Raw genomic sequence first — 16,326 nt, forward strand, 5'->3', positions numbered from 1 at the left:
GTACTGCAAACTTATTAAATAAATACGTGGGGTTTGAAACGATCATGATTTATCTCTGCCAATTCGATCGTCAGAAAACATACAGGACCGACTGTTGTGTGCACAGTAGCTAGATCACTGTCAGCACTGCTGTAAGGCGAACAAGAAATATTACGATGTGTAATAAACAAATCGACAAGACCACCCTTCTTTGTCCCGCTATGTTCATAAAAGGAAGGGCTAAAAAACATCCCCAGATAGGGGACTCGTCGTATGACTAGACTATTTCTCCATCTCGACCATCACTCTACATTAGAGTAATATTCCGTAGCAGGAATGGACCCTTTAGATGAGTGTAAACTTGCAACACCAAAAACGACGCCGGACACGCTTTGTGCCCCCCAGATTGCCAACATTGTGTCCGTCGAACAATACTGGTCAATCCATCAATGGATGGTCCTAATATGTGAATATTAATAGGCGTATAGTCCGGTTATGCCATTCATGTTGAACAGAACATGGGAAATGAAGCGATTGATAGCATCACATGGCTATTTTCGTGTACGCTATGGTCTTGTATTCTGTTTTTCTACCGAAAGTATACTGTTCTAGAGCATCTCATTTCTCCATGAAATGATTGAAAGTCTCATCATATACATGGTCTTGTATTCTTACATAGTAGTCCACGCAGCATAGGATCAATTTCCTACTAACAGTAACAACTACTGCGATAAAACGAAACAACGTGGCGGCGGTCAAACCAACCACGGATAACATATTCAAAAGAACCGGCGTGTGCTACCGAGTCGGAAATATCAACCTAACGGATCGTGGCATGATAAAATTGAAATCTGATTTAGTTAATATAAGGGGAGTACATAAGAAAAGTGGAGAGAAGAGAAGAGAAAGGAGAACCGCAGATGAGGAACTTGTTGTGTTTGCTAATTGTTGAACAAAGAATCGTGTCTGTCTATAGCGCTGTAGCCGCCTGGCCGAGGCTCGAGCGACTGTCAAAAGATGGTACCACTGACGTGAAGGACAAAGAAGCAAAAAACAAAAACAAGCAAATAATTCCACGTAAGGAGGAATCATGAGCAAGAAACGGCAGTGTCGGCCGGCGTTGATGTTATGTCTGGAGTGGAGGCAGAATAGAAGCTTCTGATCTGAAGCCGGGAATGCGGTTGATCGTGGGCGAGCGAGTACGCGTCATGAGACTATCACGGATATGAATCTGAATCAAAACCATATTTAGATGTTTGAGCTTATCATCGAGCCTCATTAAACATTTGCCAATTGGGACAATGGAAGCAGGTATTATCAACGGTAATAGGAGGTGGGCATCCGTAGATCATACTAAAGCGAAGATCATGCTTATTGTTGGCGGCTATCAATCGAGATGACTCCGTCGGTACAATTCGCCACTATAATTGGCTTTTCTTTTCTTTTCGACCTTGAAACGGCTAACGACCGGACAGAAGAACTCTGTCCATTAGAGCTAACCACAACAAGGTAGCGCAGCTGTGCTGTGTACTGTAAATCAGTATTCTGTACTCTGTAGCGAGCTAATATCCGGAAACAAATGCAGCTGGGGGTTTTCGCTAATGTGAGTTCCCCTGAATAATGAAATATAATGTAACTGCTCTATATACTCTGTATAATAGGCAGAATTGGCGCAAGTCGAATCTCCGCACCTTGCTAAGGTTGGCTTGTATCAATATCACAGCCCAGTACCTGATGGATGTTCTTCCCTGCGATAGTTGTCTCCAGAGTCTGTGTCTGTGATGAAATGAAATTCGTAAGCAACATGAACTTGGACTAATGATTGATGTGACTCTTCTTAAGAACTGTCGATAGCTACGGGTTTTCATTTCGCCAGTGATGTACGGCAGATCAGATCTAACCGGCGCTCGATCGGATGGTACGCACACACACACACACACACACACACACACACATGAAAGACAACCGACTGAGCATAAGCTACTGGCCAAGACGCACCAGTTTTAAACTGGCTGAAAGCCAAGCATCTGACAATCCGCGCTTAGACAGTGGAAAAGGGGGCCTGTGCCTGATGCGTGGTAATCCCCACTGTTGTACGAAGCGCCGTATCGTGTGATTTTATTTGTTCAAAGGGCCGGTTACTGTGATGGAGATTAGAGTAGCGGTATAGGCTGTGTCGTCGTCGTCGTCGTCGTCGTCGCAAGCCATATTGGTAATAGATCCCTTCTAGCAAGGAGCTAATCTAGTCATGTCCAAAGCTAGAACCTAGGTGATCTAAAAGAGTTTGAAAGACGGGGATCTGCTCATCGCAATTTATGGCATGACGACGACTGGACGACAACGAGGCCAGGCAAATGAGGTGATGCAAATGACAATGCATTCACATCCACACACAAACAAACAAAGCCTTCAATATGTGCTCAGCCATGAGTGGTACGTAAGGCGTATGCAACCAGCGACGGGCCAAGGAACCAAAAAAGAGACTGGTTATCACCGAGAGGTACAATTGTCTCGGAAGATCTTGATATCGTCTCAGATGCAAGAAAGCGAGAGGTACAATTGTCTCGGAAGATCTTGATATCGTCTCAGATGCAAGAAAGCGAGAGTGAAATATGTACGTACTTTGAGAAACAGCTACCTACCTACATCGATCCCATTTCTGGAGTATTTCCCGTACTAACCAAGGCAGGTTTCTAGGTGTAAGCGACAAGGAATCAAATGAATGCATTGATCCTTCCTTCCTTTGTCTTTTTTAAGGTTATGTGCGATCTTTTGGCAGGAAGGGTGGCCTAGGTGACTTGTTTTGGCAGGTGTGTTTGACTAGGTACGCCTGGTTCCTGAAATTGAGATGGAAGCATTGTCCAACCGAAATCTGCCCAGGAAGGAACATCCGAATGTTCATGTTGTTTAGCGAAGGGGTAGGTACAGAGATGGACCTTGGTCAAGTCATCTCATCCAATCATAGCAAGTGCTGAACAAGTAATCTCCCTGTCATAAATTTAGCGGTCACTAGCACCAATAGCTGGCCTAGTATGAATTTCCATAACAGTAGCCTCGCATCAATCTCGTCAGTTACCTACCCCTGAATTGTCGTTGGTCTGCCGTCTTTACGACCTATTTCCCCTGGATATTCATAGGCCTCCCCTGGACATGGAAGACGGTTGCCCTCCACTGCTTGGACAACTCTCTAAATAGAAACTCCCTTGACTGAGCCAAGAAAACCATGATTCAACGTATCCGTACAGACGCTGGAACTGATGCTAGCCTAATTGAGGAACATGCTACTCTTTCTGGTATTCACACTTGGTATCATGTCTTACTTCTCAATGCCTCAGAGGGTCTGTTTGCATCCCAGGCCTTAATGCTTGACCGGTGCGCATTCATGACAATGGACGTCCCGACATGACCTGGCTTTTTCGGGTTTATGGATGGCAATCTCTTCTGGATCCTTGCTTTAGTTTCTCTTGGACTTAATCACCCCCTGCTCCTTACCTTACCTTAGTCTGCCCCCTTCTCCCCCAGTCCCTGGTCCCCCGTCAAGACTCTGGGTCTCTGTTCATTCTTATCCCCTTTCGTCTCCGTTGACCCCAGGCGCATTGTTCCTTTTGATTTCCTCGTGCGCTCTTTACTTGCCAACTGAGAGTTTCATCTTTACTCACTCTCTTCCACACTCATTTATACAATTGTTTTTGTGTTTCTGGCCTTTTTGCCTCACCACGTTCGCTTTTACAGCAGTCGCTCACTTTATTTGACGGATTTGATCTTGCTTTCAAGTCATTCTTCAGGAAAAGGTTAGTGTTTATCTTCTTCAAACCAGAAGGAGTTGTCAAGTTCCCATGGGCAACCGCCGTCGAACAAGGAACGTGATACCGGAAAGATGGAGACGAGAATAAGCACAAAACGTGAAAAAGAATGAACGAACCCGAACATGAGAGCCACCTAGGATGCTAGAAATGTCGGTGAACAAAAGTCAGAAAAGCAACCAACTTGACAGAATACGGCTGGCCATCAACAAAGGTTGATCAGAGAAGGGGCACAGATACCCAAAGAATCAAAAGCAAACCAAATCAACAACGGTCTCCTGGTCCGCTTGGCAGTCAAAATAGGGCGCATTTGTTTCAATCTGGCTATGGGAACTGCACGACGCATTGGAATTTACATACCCATTGTTGAATCTTTGAAAGCTAATCAAGATCCTAGATATTATAGTTGCATCACAACGCCATATACCGTTATCATGAAGAACATCATCACTTACACCCTTGCGGCCACGCTTGCCGCCGGCGCCACCGCCCAGCACCACAACCATCAGCACATGCACGCTCGTCGTCACGCTGGATCCAAGGTCGAGAAGCGCAGCCCCGATGTTATCACCGAGTACGTTGTCGGTGCCACTGAGACTGTTTACGAGCTTGCTGGCAAGGAAATCGACATCAACGCCGCCAAGGCCGGTCTAAACGGAGGTAACCTCGTCATTGTTGGCGAGTCTAACCCTACCTACGACGCTCCTGTTGCTCCCCAGACCCCCGCTGCTCAACCTGAGCAGGCTACCCAGCCCAAGAAGGAGGTCGGCGCCCAATTCTACGAATCCAAGACTGTTGAAGCTTCTACCGCCGCTGCTGAGCCTGCCTACTCTGCTCCCGCTGTCGTCAAGCCCACCAAGCCCAAGGCTGACAAGCCCAAGACTGGTGGCTCCACCTCTGGTTTCACCGGCACTGGCTCCGGCGTCGACAAGAAGTTCAAGAGCGGCGAGGTCGACTGCGACACCTTTCCCTCCGAGTACGGCGCTGTTGCCCTTGACTGGCTCGAGCTCGGTGGCTGGTCTGGTATCCAATACGTTCCTGACTTTACCCTCTCATCCACCAGCATTTTCAAGATTGCCACCGCTATCAAGGGCGAGGGCTGCACTCCCGGAGCTATGTGCTCTTACGCATGCCCCGCCGGTTACCAGAAGACCCAATGGCCCTCCGCTCAGGGTGCCGATAAGGAGTCTGTTGGTGGTCTTTACTGCAACGAGAACGGCAAGCTCGAGCTGACCCGGGAGGACTTCGACACCCTTTGCGATGCTGGTGTCGGTGGTGTTACCATCCAGAACGACCTCGACGAGGACGTCGTCACTTGCCGAACTGATTACCCCGGAACTGAGAACATGGTTATCCCCGCTCTTGCCAGCGCTGGTGGCTCCGTCAACATCTGTAACCCCGACCAGGAGAAGTACTATGTCTGGGATGGCTCCGGCACATCTGCTCAGTACTACGTCAACAAGAAGGGTTACAGCATCGAGGATGCTTGTGTTTGGGACAGCCCTAAGGGCAAGGACGCTGGCAACTGGTCCCCTGTTGTCCTCGGTGTCGGTCAAGCTGCCGATGGTAACACCTACATCTCTATCTTCCAGAACCTACCCACTAGCACTGCCCTGCTTGATTTCAACATTGAGATCAAGGGAGATGTCAACTCCAAGTGCTCTTACGTCAACGGAAAGTGGAGCGAGGGCGGATCTGGCTGCACTGTAAGTCACACTCTCAATGTGAAACTAGGTATATACTAACTGATTTTTAGACCACCATGCCCAAGGGTGGCAAGGCTGTTATCCGATACTTCTAAACAAAAATAATTCTTACTTGCCGAGTAGGATGTGCGTTTTGGAACTTCTTTGTCAATATTCTGGGTGGCAGAGCTCAGGGCCTTTCGGCTGCAGGTCACGGACGAGCCCGAGTAGCGGAGCATCCGGCCGCCCGCATGAGCGAGGCTCCCCCCTTTTGAGCTGGTTAAAATATTTTGAGTACTGTCTGGATAACGAAAAGGGCCGATGATTAATTTGATGACCGATCTCGGTGATCTCTTTGATGTCGGGCCTTTTGCCAGCCGTGCTTGTTTTTGCAATTTATTTCATATGTCAGCACGTACTTATACATTGCATTTTAGATTGTGTCTTGTATAAGTGCACTTGCCACGAACCGACTATGCCTTGAATCATTGTATGGCGACGAACGAGTATAGCCGGCGAATGCGATCAACTGCTGCATTGGGAGGAGCCCGCGCGGCGTTTTATACCCCGAAGAGAGGGCGGTGGGGGAATCTCTCGGAGCATCGACGATATCAAGTGGTTGACGCCGTTGGGTCCCGGAATATATGCCGCTCTTAAAGTTTAGCTTTGTCTATGTAATGTCTTTTGATTGGATAGTGTATAGTGTCTTTCTGATTGGGGTAATTGAAATCTTCTTTTGCCTTTACGGATTATGTCCATGGATGAACTGAGTTACACTTGATACATGTGGTTGTCGCCGGCCAGGATAGGCTTTGTCGTTCATTTATGTGTGCCATTCCCCAGACGCCACAGCCGATAGCTTGTTTTAGCCGGCTCTGCCGTGCTGCAAGTACAGCATACATACCTGCTAGTTAAACTCGGGCTGCCAATTAACATTGAGCATCTTGCATTGTTATTGCTGCATGTGACCTCCAATCGGACCAATCCCTCTTCAGTGTCATCCCAAATAGATGAAGGGTGGTATCATGGTTCCAGCATATAGCAATTCGCATTGTTGAGCTGTTGTTGGCCTAACACCTACCTGGGTATTGGACCCTCTGTCTCGTATCAGTCAACAGTTCTGGGTTGCTAAGACGATAAAAACGAGCAGAGGAAAGAAAACAGATGCGGCTAAAAGGTGTAGACGGTAATAACAGCAGAGTGGAGGCTGAACATGGAGATATTGGATGTACAGGGCTTGGCTGCAGCTCAGCGTCGTATTTGTTAGTGACAAAACAAGTCAATGGGTATCACCAAGCAATGAATGATAAAAGATAAGTTGACGGCGCCGCTAAAGAAGCGTTACTGCAGCCTGCCGTCTAGTAGCGCATCACGATCCCATGCCTCTATCGTCATCGACCCCACACAAGTTTTATCCGGCGCCCGTTTAAATACCTACACAGTCCAAGCCTTTCTTACTCGGCGTTGACTTGGAGCTGCCCGTTGGAGTTTCCTCTCTTCATCTACGGGTTTTTAAAACTTTCGACGTTTAAGATCGAGAATGTCGCTGAACCGAGTTCAAAGCATTGAGACGCTGACGGCTCCACCTGGTCATCATCATGGGGCTTCTATTGAGAGAAGGGGTAGCGATGCGAGTCTGAGGGTTCGGCGGTTGACATTTAATCCTGTACCGCAGGACTTTGAGACTGCATCGCTGAGGCCGGATGAGCAGCCTGCTGAGACTGTTGGTGCTTTTGAGGTCCCTTCATGGAAGAGATTGCGTAAGTTGCCACTTGAATGGTAGTAATACATTGAGCGCTAACGTGTAAGCCCAGTCCAGATTGCTGCTGCTGTTGTACATTGCCTCTTTGCAGCAGGCATAGGTCAGTGCCTTCTCAGGCCTGTAATCGAATTCTTCAAAGTGATTGACTGATACTGGGTAGTTTTTGGTTATGCTGCCATCAAACCCGTCCTCAAGCTCGAAGGCGCATATTCCGATATCTGCGAGGCCGCCATCCATCAACGCTCGACAAGTCATGTAGGCGCCATTTCTGACGATCCGCATAACACGTGTGTTGAGATTAGGCTGAACTTGATGTTCACAGTCGCCGCTGTCGGGACGAACCTTGCCGCTCTTCCTGTCGGAGCGCTCCTTGATAACTATGGTCCTCGTGTCTGTGGTATGTTAGGATGCCTCTTTTTGACCACAGGCGCATTACTCATGGCTTATGCCCGGTCTCTACCGTTTGATGGACTTCTACCAGGTTATCTATTTCTTGCTCTCGGAGGTCCATTCACCTACATCTCGTCTTTCCAGCTCTCAAACGCTTTCCCACGACACTCTGGATTCATCCTGGCACTTTTGACTGGCGCATTCGACTCCTCGAGCGCACTGTTTCTTGTTTACCGTCTTGTATATAACGCCACAGATGGAGCCTTTACTTTGCACCGCTTCTTCCTCCTTTATTTAGTTGTCCCATTGTTAATCTTCATCAGCCAGATTCTGATCATGCCAGGCCAATCTTACAAGACGGTTGGAGAACTTGTCGACCAAGCTGCTGAGGCGGATGACGATATCATCGTCCACTCAACTACAAGCACGCAGCAGGAAATTGACGAGCATACCGCCCTGCTGCGCGATGAGCGTCGTGAGGAAAGAGAGCGGCGCGAAGCCGTGGTACAAGACATCGAGAACCTATTGGGATCCGCCAAGGGTGATGACCAAGTTGAAGCCAGTGAACGAAAACATGTTGCTTCGGGAGTATGGGGAGTTCTTCACGACTGTACTGTCATCGAACAGATTCGGTCTCCTTGGTTCATACTCATCTGTCTTTTCACTGTTGTGCAAATGACGCGAATCAACTTCTTTGTCGCTACCATCCGACCACAGTACGAGGCTATTTTTGGCGACCGTGAAAGCGCAGTCAGGGTCAACACCTTCTTTGATGTGGCCCTCCCAGCTGGCGGGATCTTTGCGATTCCTTTTATTGGGACAGCTCTTGACCATGTCAGCACAGTTCTTGTGCTGTCAGCTCTTGTGGCATGCGGTACACTCATCGGCATTCTGGGCGTATTGCCTTTTGAGTGGGCAGCATACACTGGAATTATCCTTTTCGTTCTATATCGTCCGTTTTACTACACTGCAGTGTCTGACTACAGTGCCAAGGTGTTTGGTTTCCGAACGTTCGGAACTGTGTACGGTCTTATCATCTGCCTCTCTGGCCTGCTCAACTTTTCACAGTCTGGTCTCGATGTTCTCTTTCACCAGACCTTCAACGGCAACCCAGTGCCCGTCGATATCATGCTTCTGGTTATCGGCCTGGTTGTAGGGGTCTCACTTGTGGTCTTTGTAGCAATGGAGCTTCGTAAGATGCAGCAAAAGTCCAGGGCGGGTATATCTCAATGACGCAGGAGCGATGAATCGACAAAACCCCATTTTTGGATTGTGTTTCTACCGAAAATTTCCCTCTTGAGTGTTTCTAAGCTAAGGTATCCTGAGACCTAAGAGTTGGCCACTTGATTAACGCACTTACTCAGCACCTACGAGAGAGAAGCTTTGATTGGTAAAATATATCTTAGAATTGACCTATCTTGTGATGGCACTACCCTTCCTCTGTAGCAAGTGATGTGGCTGTGTCATGACAGTCCGTTCTAGTCATGCTCTGAGGGCCTTCAGCTCGCAGTATACCCCCTCCAACTTCAGATTTTGAATCTATATATGTCTCTCTCTGAATGTAAGATGGCTGTACTGAATGAAACCAGTTTGGCCGCAGATTTCACGAACGTTGGAACACTGGGATAGGATTAATGATTAGTTGAGAATTAATTCAAGATTCTGCATACTTCTGATGCTCCGCTTAAGGATAAGTATAAGAAAAAGTTGAATGACCTTAACAGTGGTACCTCAGATATTCACCAGACAATATCGCCATCTGTTATTCAACTGTTGGATATGTAATAACACCAATTTCAGAGGTCGCTCTAGCACTGCGTAAATGCTAGAGAGGAAGTAACAAGGCATATACACGTAGTCAAGAGGTTTGGATCATTGCAGCCAGTATCTTTTAAAGCTATCAGCCGTAAGGTTGAAGTTCCACAGGTATTGACTTAATCAAAAGGTCAGTTACAGATAGATAGTCTGATAATTGATCCACTGTTAAAATGTTATTGGCCCTATATTCCCCGCATCGTTTATATTATGGAACTATTAGTTAAGGGCCTGCTTCATAGAAAGTCTTTGACGCACGGTCACCAGCGCAAACCTGATGGATCTAGAACCCTGTAAAACTGATCGCTGAGATTAAAACACTTGCTGCTTCTATATCAGCCCTGAATTGTCTGACAAGGTTGCCATATATTACGTTTACCTGCCTTTGTTTTCACACGACTTGACGAGGGTAGCTGACGCAACAGCACTAGTTCATCTCCTCACATCCTGAATTTGGTCAACTTGCACGCTAATGATGGTTAATTTCCCATTCAATACTAAGCTTGGAGTGAGAGTCCATAGAGCCACCAACAGCCAAGGTGTGATTCGAGATATTCAGTTACGAGAGCACGAAGAAGGGCCTATGGGAAGTGAATGTTTCTAGATTGCTGATCCAAGTAAATAACGAAAACTATCTACCAAACATGCGATATGGATATCATGGGGGAGCGGGGGTTAAGGGAGACTAAACGAGGTAAATGAGATAGATATGAAGGCAAAAGCATAAATAGCGATGAACCAATCCTCAATATCCTCAAGTCACCATCGGTAATATCCTGATTCTCTCTGGTTGCAACCTGGCGCTGAGTTTCCTGCTTCAGATTGCCCATCACATGTGAGCCACTCTGGGATACAACTGAGAGCAATGGCAACTCAAAGGCATTGCCGGACCTCCAAGTATTACCCTTGATAGTTGTTCAGCGGCTATTAGTAAACAAGAATATAAGTTTTGGGCCAATATATAGCAAAATCAGAAAGATGTAAGTGGATGACAGCAAAACACTCTGCGGTAGGAGATTAGCTGAACCCTTATACAGGAACCACGTCCTTGGACAATGTAGCACCCGTCTTGATCGGTTCAGCTAGACGATCTACATAAGCTTCATCGGTACTGCAAAGGATTCGGCTCGTGCTTCTTCAGAGGCAGTGGAACGGCATTTTTAGTTGACCAGGACCGTCATATATTCTAGCCCTGACATATGGATTTTGATGTTGAAAAATCCTAGAGTTGCATTGCAGTTCCTACCGCCCCTACTGCAGCCTCTCGTGCTCTGCGGACCTCATCCCGCCTTTCTTCGTTCTCCTCCTTGATCCGTTCCTCAACATCATCTCTGACACCACCAAGGTCGGGAGGTATCGTCTGGAACTGAACGCTTGGTGCTGCCTCCACAAAGCGAAGTTGTTCTGTAACATGCTGCACAATCTCTTGCAAGCGTTTCGTTGGGTTTTTGTTCACTCGGGGTTCACCCAAAATTTGTTCTAGAGTAGGGAAGAGAGTATCCTGTCGGAAATGATCGCGCCAGGGGGCATGCTCTGGAAGGATGGGGTTGATCTTGTCCTGGGCGTTGATTGCGATACTAGTCTCATATGTCCATGCCCTGGCCACGTTTCGGGGAGTATACCCGCCACCTCCAAAAAGAATCATGGGAATGCCCATGTCCTTGCAGAACTTGACGCAAGCTCCGTGACCTTGAACTTGAAGGTTGAAGCGACCAAGACGGTCACCGGCTAGAGAGTCAGCACCGCATTGCAGCGCGATGGCACCCGGTCGGAACTTTTCGACGATCTTGCCAATCACGGTATTGAATAAATGGTCATATTGTTCGTCAGTGATACCATCATTCAAGGGCACATTGAAGGCATGGTGAGCACCGGGATTGTGCTCGCTCTTGGGGCCGTTGTCGTCAAGAGCGCCAGTACCAGGAAAGAAGTTGTTTGGGTCATATTTATGAAAAGAGACAGTCATGACTCTGTCAGTAGAGAAGAAGGCTTCTTCTACTCCGTCGCCGTGATGGACATCGATGTCGATGTACAAGACTCGGGGATAATGGCGAAGGAGTTGGAGGATAGCAATCACAATGTCATTGATGTAGCAGAACCCGGACGCTTCAGACCTCTTGGCATGATGAAGGCCACCACCCCAAGAGATGGCGATATCAGACTGCTTTGAGCAAATCTTTCTGGCTGCATCAAGGGACCCGCCAGCGGACAAAGAACAATAGTTGAATAGGCCGTCAAAGAGGGGACAGTCAGATCCACCTAGGTTGAACTTCAGGTCGACTCCTTGGTTTTCGAGATCTCGAGGTACTGGCTCAGGCAGTACTGTGCCGAGGAAGTCCAGGTAGTCTGAGGAGTGAAACTCGGCGAGTTCTTCATACGTGGCTGACCTGGAGATATAATTGTCCATCGCAAAAGACATGCCGTAAGAGTAAATGAGACTCTTGGAAAGAGTTAACCGCCAGGGTTTCATGGGATGAGTAACACCAAAGTGATGTTCCTCGATGTCCGGGTTACAGTGAAAGGATACATTGTACCCCTTGGGTCGGGAGATGCCGGACTCTTCGGCGAGACGTTTGCATTTGTTGTAGAATTTGGCATTTTCCATCTCACTGGCTAAGCCGAGCGGAGTGTTGGAGTACTCTTCCACGAGAGAGTTGTCGCGATCATCGTCTGGTATATGTGGAAGATAGTTTGGCTTTGGCACCCGGTACCTGTAGGCGTCTATATCCATTGCCACGGGTGTACAAGTGATCCCTGTTGGGAATCTTTTATGCAATATAGAATGCGACGCAGCTGGTTGACGGATGAGTGAGTGAGTGGGCGACTCTGAGCAGGTTAGTTTGTTAAGCCCAGTGAGTTTCAAAGAACAAGTCTTGCACTATGAGTTTGTGGTGGTTCAATAGAACAGAATACGCGAAGTACAGTGTTGCCAATAAACGACGCTCATGCAGGAAGTTGGCGGTTGAGCTGTGTGAGTTGAGTTGATGTAGCTGGTAAAATGAATGGCTTCAGATGTTCAAAGTCGAAAATGACAAATGCAATGGAGCGGCAACTGTTAGCTAGGTAGGTACCTACCTAGCAGCAGGCCTAGGCACTGAGGTAGGTGCACTAGGGAGTGCCTGCTATATTAGACTGATGAGTACCGCCCCCAGTGAAGTGAACTAACAATGTTCTGGCTCGGAAACCCTTGCTTTCTCAACTTTAGAGACTCGTTGTTGGATGGAAATTGCCAGGAACCACCTGCAGATTCCACCATCTTGATCTATCTATACCGTATAAAGTCTAGGCTAGGTATCTACCTACTAAGTCATTGGCAGCCCAGACTTGTGGCTGCAGCATGTGGCGGTGATTGAAAGGCTGGCACTGAAGGCGATTAAACGTCACTTGACCTCTTTAGGTTGCTTGCTGCCTCACAAAACTTACACCTCATGCCTCTCCACCTTTTCCCTATTCTTCATCCTGTCGTATTCAAAGAAAGCGCTCCTTCGAAAGAGAACAAACATCAATCCAAGGCTGCTTCTTGTATTCTCTTTGACTGGATTGAGCTGCGCTGACTGAGCACTGCAATCCACCTCAAAATCATCATCTCAAATAAAAGGAACAAGCGAGTGCAAGTGGGTATTGAGGTGAGCTGAGCCGAGTCATTCATGCTGATTCCTCTCTGCGTTCTTCTTTGAATCTTGTATCTTGAATCTTGGCTTGCTTTTGCTTTTGCTTTTGGCGTTGCTTGCGACAGCCAAAGTCTGCCCCCTGCACTTTCCTCTGTACTGTACGGGGACCGCTTGCCTTGCATTTTCCAAAAAAAAAAAAAAGTCACTCCTTGTCCTGCCTTTCGTCTTGATTTGACCGAGAACAGACCAATCCACTTGTCGGATTGTCTCATACTTCTTCTATTCTTCTTGATCTGCATCCGTTCACATATAAATACATACGTTCACTGGCCTGACGGTACAGCACTATCTGTCGAACGGTTTTTGAGAGCTTCGACTTTGTCGCAACCGCATTTCTCTGTTAGCTCTTATCGCGTCGCATTCTTATCGTTAATAATCATGCCTAGAGACGATTTGTCCATCGACTTCGTCAAGAGGATGCCTCAAGCCGAGCCCCTCGACCCCGGCATAATCCTCGAAGATTGGATCAATCGAGTCCAAAATCTCCCCGAAGAGATTCAATTCGTCCAAAGCGAGGTTGCCGACAAAGACCGCCAATACAACGAGTGCATCCGTATAATCGAGGATCGCGACGGAAAGATTCAAAAATGGATCAAGACCAACGGAAGCCACGAGCCAAACCCTAAGGAGGAGCTTCTTCGAGCCCAGGTTCGCGAGAACTATGCTCGAGCAGATCAGCTGTCCCAGGAAAAGATTGTTTTACACCAGAAGATGCAGCTCTTAATGGACAAGCACCTACGGAACTTGGACTCTCAGATCAAGCAGCTTTACGACAGAGCCGAACCTGGCTTCACTGACCCCGACGAGGTCCCGTCCTTGCTCCGACCAAGCGCCGCGAACCATACCGCTCCCTCGATTCGCGCCATTAACCCAGCGAGCCACATGACGACTACCGCTGGCCCATCTACCCCTCTCACTGCCGCCGCGCAAACCTCGTCAAACCCTACCCTCGCTCGACTTCCCAATCACCCAAATGTCCGACACGCACAGGCTCAGCAGCATGCCGCATCCGCTCCTGCAACACCTGCGGCCAGCATAATCCTGAATAGACAAAGAGAGGGATCAGCTGGGCCTGCAACGAAGCGGGCTCCTCGTATAAACCCTGCTTTGGGTACTCTGCCAAGTGCGTCTAGTGGTTTGGCAAGACACTCCTCGCTCGGTCCAGGCACCCCTAAGGGAGGTGCACCTGGAGGAGCAGGGCTGACAAGAGCAGGAAGTGCAGGTCCCAGAGCGGGTTCTGTCAAGTCAACAGGAACAGTGAGCGGGCGTCGAGGTACTCCAACTGGTGGAGCAAGAAAAAAGATGCCCAATAAGTCGAATCTATCGCGAGTAAAGAAGGCCTCGAACCGGAACTCCCCTGCGGCGACGAATGATAGCGAGCTTTCGGATGTTGACAGCGGTAGTGGGGAAGAAGAAGAGGGCGCCGACGGTCGATCAAGGGGTACGCCCGTGGCCGACGGTAAAGATATGGACGGCGATGACATAATAGGGGATGCTGATGAAGATGATGAAGAGGCTGGTGACGACAAGAAATATTGCCTGTGCCATAATGTTAGCTACGGCGATATGGTTGCATGCGACAATGACAATTGTCCTTACGAGTGGTTCCACTGGTCCTGCGTTGGTCTCAAAAGCGAGCCCAACGGGACGTGGTACTGCCCAGTGTGTGCTGAGAAGTTTAAGAAGAGCAAGTAGCCTTGGTTATATATGGGGTTTTGGATGGGACAAAATCGAGTGCTTTGGTAGCAAAGTAACACACACTCGGTAAGGTGGGAGAGCACCGGCGTTAACGGGATGGTATATACCCATACTGCTTCACGTAGCCAGTATCTGGCCCTTTGGTTGAAAGTTGAAAGAACAAAAACTAGGAATATACTCTGATTACTTTGACCGTTTAATTATCCTTCTATTTGACTTTCTTTTGAGACATTACGCAGGTCCGAGAACGCATTCGACGACACCACGTCTAACCCCCTCCGCCTCTTCTCGCAGTTGCTCTACCTTGGCACCTTTTTGACGTGCCTTGTCAATAAAATCATCGAGTGAACCGCCGACACCAAAGTACAAACGTTTTGCGCCGATATAGGCGCCCGCTTGGCTGCCCTCGGTACCTCGCTCCCTTTCCAGGATCAAGAAGAGGGTCTCAAGGAAAGCTTGGAGGGCAAACGGCGAATAGATTGTCTCGGCGCCCAGGACTAATGTAGCGCTTGGTTGACCATGCCCTGAAGGCAGAGTGTAGAGGAGATCCACAAACTCTTGTGACCATGCTCCGGAAACGAAAGAAAGTGTGATGTTTGATTCTTGAAGGAACTGCTGGAAAGCTGAAAGGACATCAGGGCCAAGCTCGACTTCACCCTCGATTGAGAAGGCTTCTTGGAGAGCAGGTAGCTGAGTGTTATTAAGAGCCCAGGAGAGGATGAAATTGGGGAGAGTGACCAGTTGGAGGACTGAAGGGTTGTAGTCCGCCAAGATGAGAGACAGAGGCTTCCTTTCTGAATTTGAGGTCATGGCCCATTGAAAGACAGCCAGAGATGGTAACGCAGTCCCGCATCCAAGCTATTGGTATAGAGTTAGACATACTATGCAAACTACACACATTGACCTCTCTCTACTTACCTCCATCACTCGAAAAGGTTTCTCTTCCAACGTCGATACAGCCTTGTTCGCGGCCAGAACTTTGACAAGGTCAACACTGCTCTCCCAACTCTTGAAGCCGCCCTCATAAACCCCCGTTTTTACATCATGACTGCCCAGACCCTCGGACTGCGCTCCTGCAACATCCTCCTCTTCAGCCATCAGCTGCACCCTCACATCCCACAACTCTCTGCGTGGCAACTGAATAGTAGTTCCATCGTCAAGCTCAACATCTAGAAGGCCATAGGCGATCTTGGACGGTTGCTGGGCGAGAAGATCAGACAGTTGGTGGAGAGTTGGTGGAAGCTGAGGTTTTCCTGCGACAGGAAATGCACTGTTGGTGGCTGCAGGAGTTGGGACTGTTGGCTTGACAGTTGAAGAGTTTTGCTCGTCATCAGAAATGTCGTCGCCTGCGAATCCAAATGAGAAAGACATGTCGAATGGTTTTTATTCGTATCTGTTTTCTCTTGAAGTGAAGGTAATGGCAAAAAGTTGTGAGTGTGTGCACTGTGTTATGTAGTGTAGTGGGGCGTAGGGGCGACAAAGTAGGTAGTGAGTGAGTGGTATGGAACTAATGCGCCGGACAC

General features: G+C 48.2%; 4 protein-coding genes across 4 annotated transcripts; 2 read left to right on the forward strand and 2 right to left on the reverse strand.

Moving 5' to 3' along the window:
• Nucleotides 1-4,216: 4,216 nt before the first annotated feature.
• FPOAC1_001451 (uncharacterized protein) lies at nucleotides 4,217-5,583 on the forward strand (the record flags this gene model as incomplete). Its single annotated transcript, XM_044846055.1, has 2 exons — nucleotides 4,217-5,488; nucleotides 5,539-5,583. The coding sequence occupies 2 exons, from the start codon at nucleotides 4,217-4,219 to the stop codon at nucleotides 5,581-5,583; spliced, it is 1,317 nt and encodes a 438-aa protein (XP_044711971.1).
• Nucleotides 5,584-7,007: 1,424 nt separating this feature from the next.
• On the forward strand, nucleotides 7,008-8,852 carry FPOAC1_001452 (uncharacterized protein; the record flags this gene model as incomplete). The annotated part of the gene is made up of 3 exons (XM_044846056.1): nucleotides 7,008-7,227; nucleotides 7,282-7,329; nucleotides 7,390-8,852. The coding sequence occupies 3 exons, from the start codon at nucleotides 7,008-7,010 to the stop codon at nucleotides 8,850-8,852; spliced, it is 1,731 nt and encodes a 576-aa protein (XP_044711972.1).
• Nucleotides 8,853-10,656: 1,804 nt separating this feature from the next.
• On the reverse strand, nucleotides 10,657-12,165 carry FPOAC1_001453 (uncharacterized protein; the record flags this gene model as incomplete). Its single annotated transcript, XM_044846057.1, has 1 exon — nucleotides 10,657-12,165. One exon carries the CDS (start codon nucleotides 12,163-12,165, stop codon nucleotides 10,657-10,659), a length of 1,509 nt encoding a protein of 502 aa, XP_044711973.1.
• Nucleotides 12,166-15,034: 2,869 nt separating this feature from the next.
• On the reverse strand, nucleotides 15,035-16,174 carry FPOAC1_001454 (uncharacterized protein; the record flags this gene model as incomplete). Its single annotated transcript, XM_044846058.1, has 2 exons — nucleotides 15,035-15,661; nucleotides 15,722-16,174. The coding sequence occupies 2 exons, from the start codon at nucleotides 16,172-16,174 to the stop codon at nucleotides 15,035-15,037; spliced, it is 1,080 nt and encodes a 359-aa protein (XP_044711974.1).
• Between the last annotated feature and the right edge of the window lie 152 nt (nucleotides 16,175-16,326).

Source organism: Fusarium poae, chromosome 1 (genome assembly GCF_019609905.1).
Source record: "Fusarium poae strain DAOMC 252244 chromosome 1, whole genome shotgun sequence".
Classification (NCBI taxonomy): Eukaryota; Fungi; Ascomycota; class Sordariomycetes; order Hypocreales; family Nectriaceae; genus Fusarium; species Fusarium poae.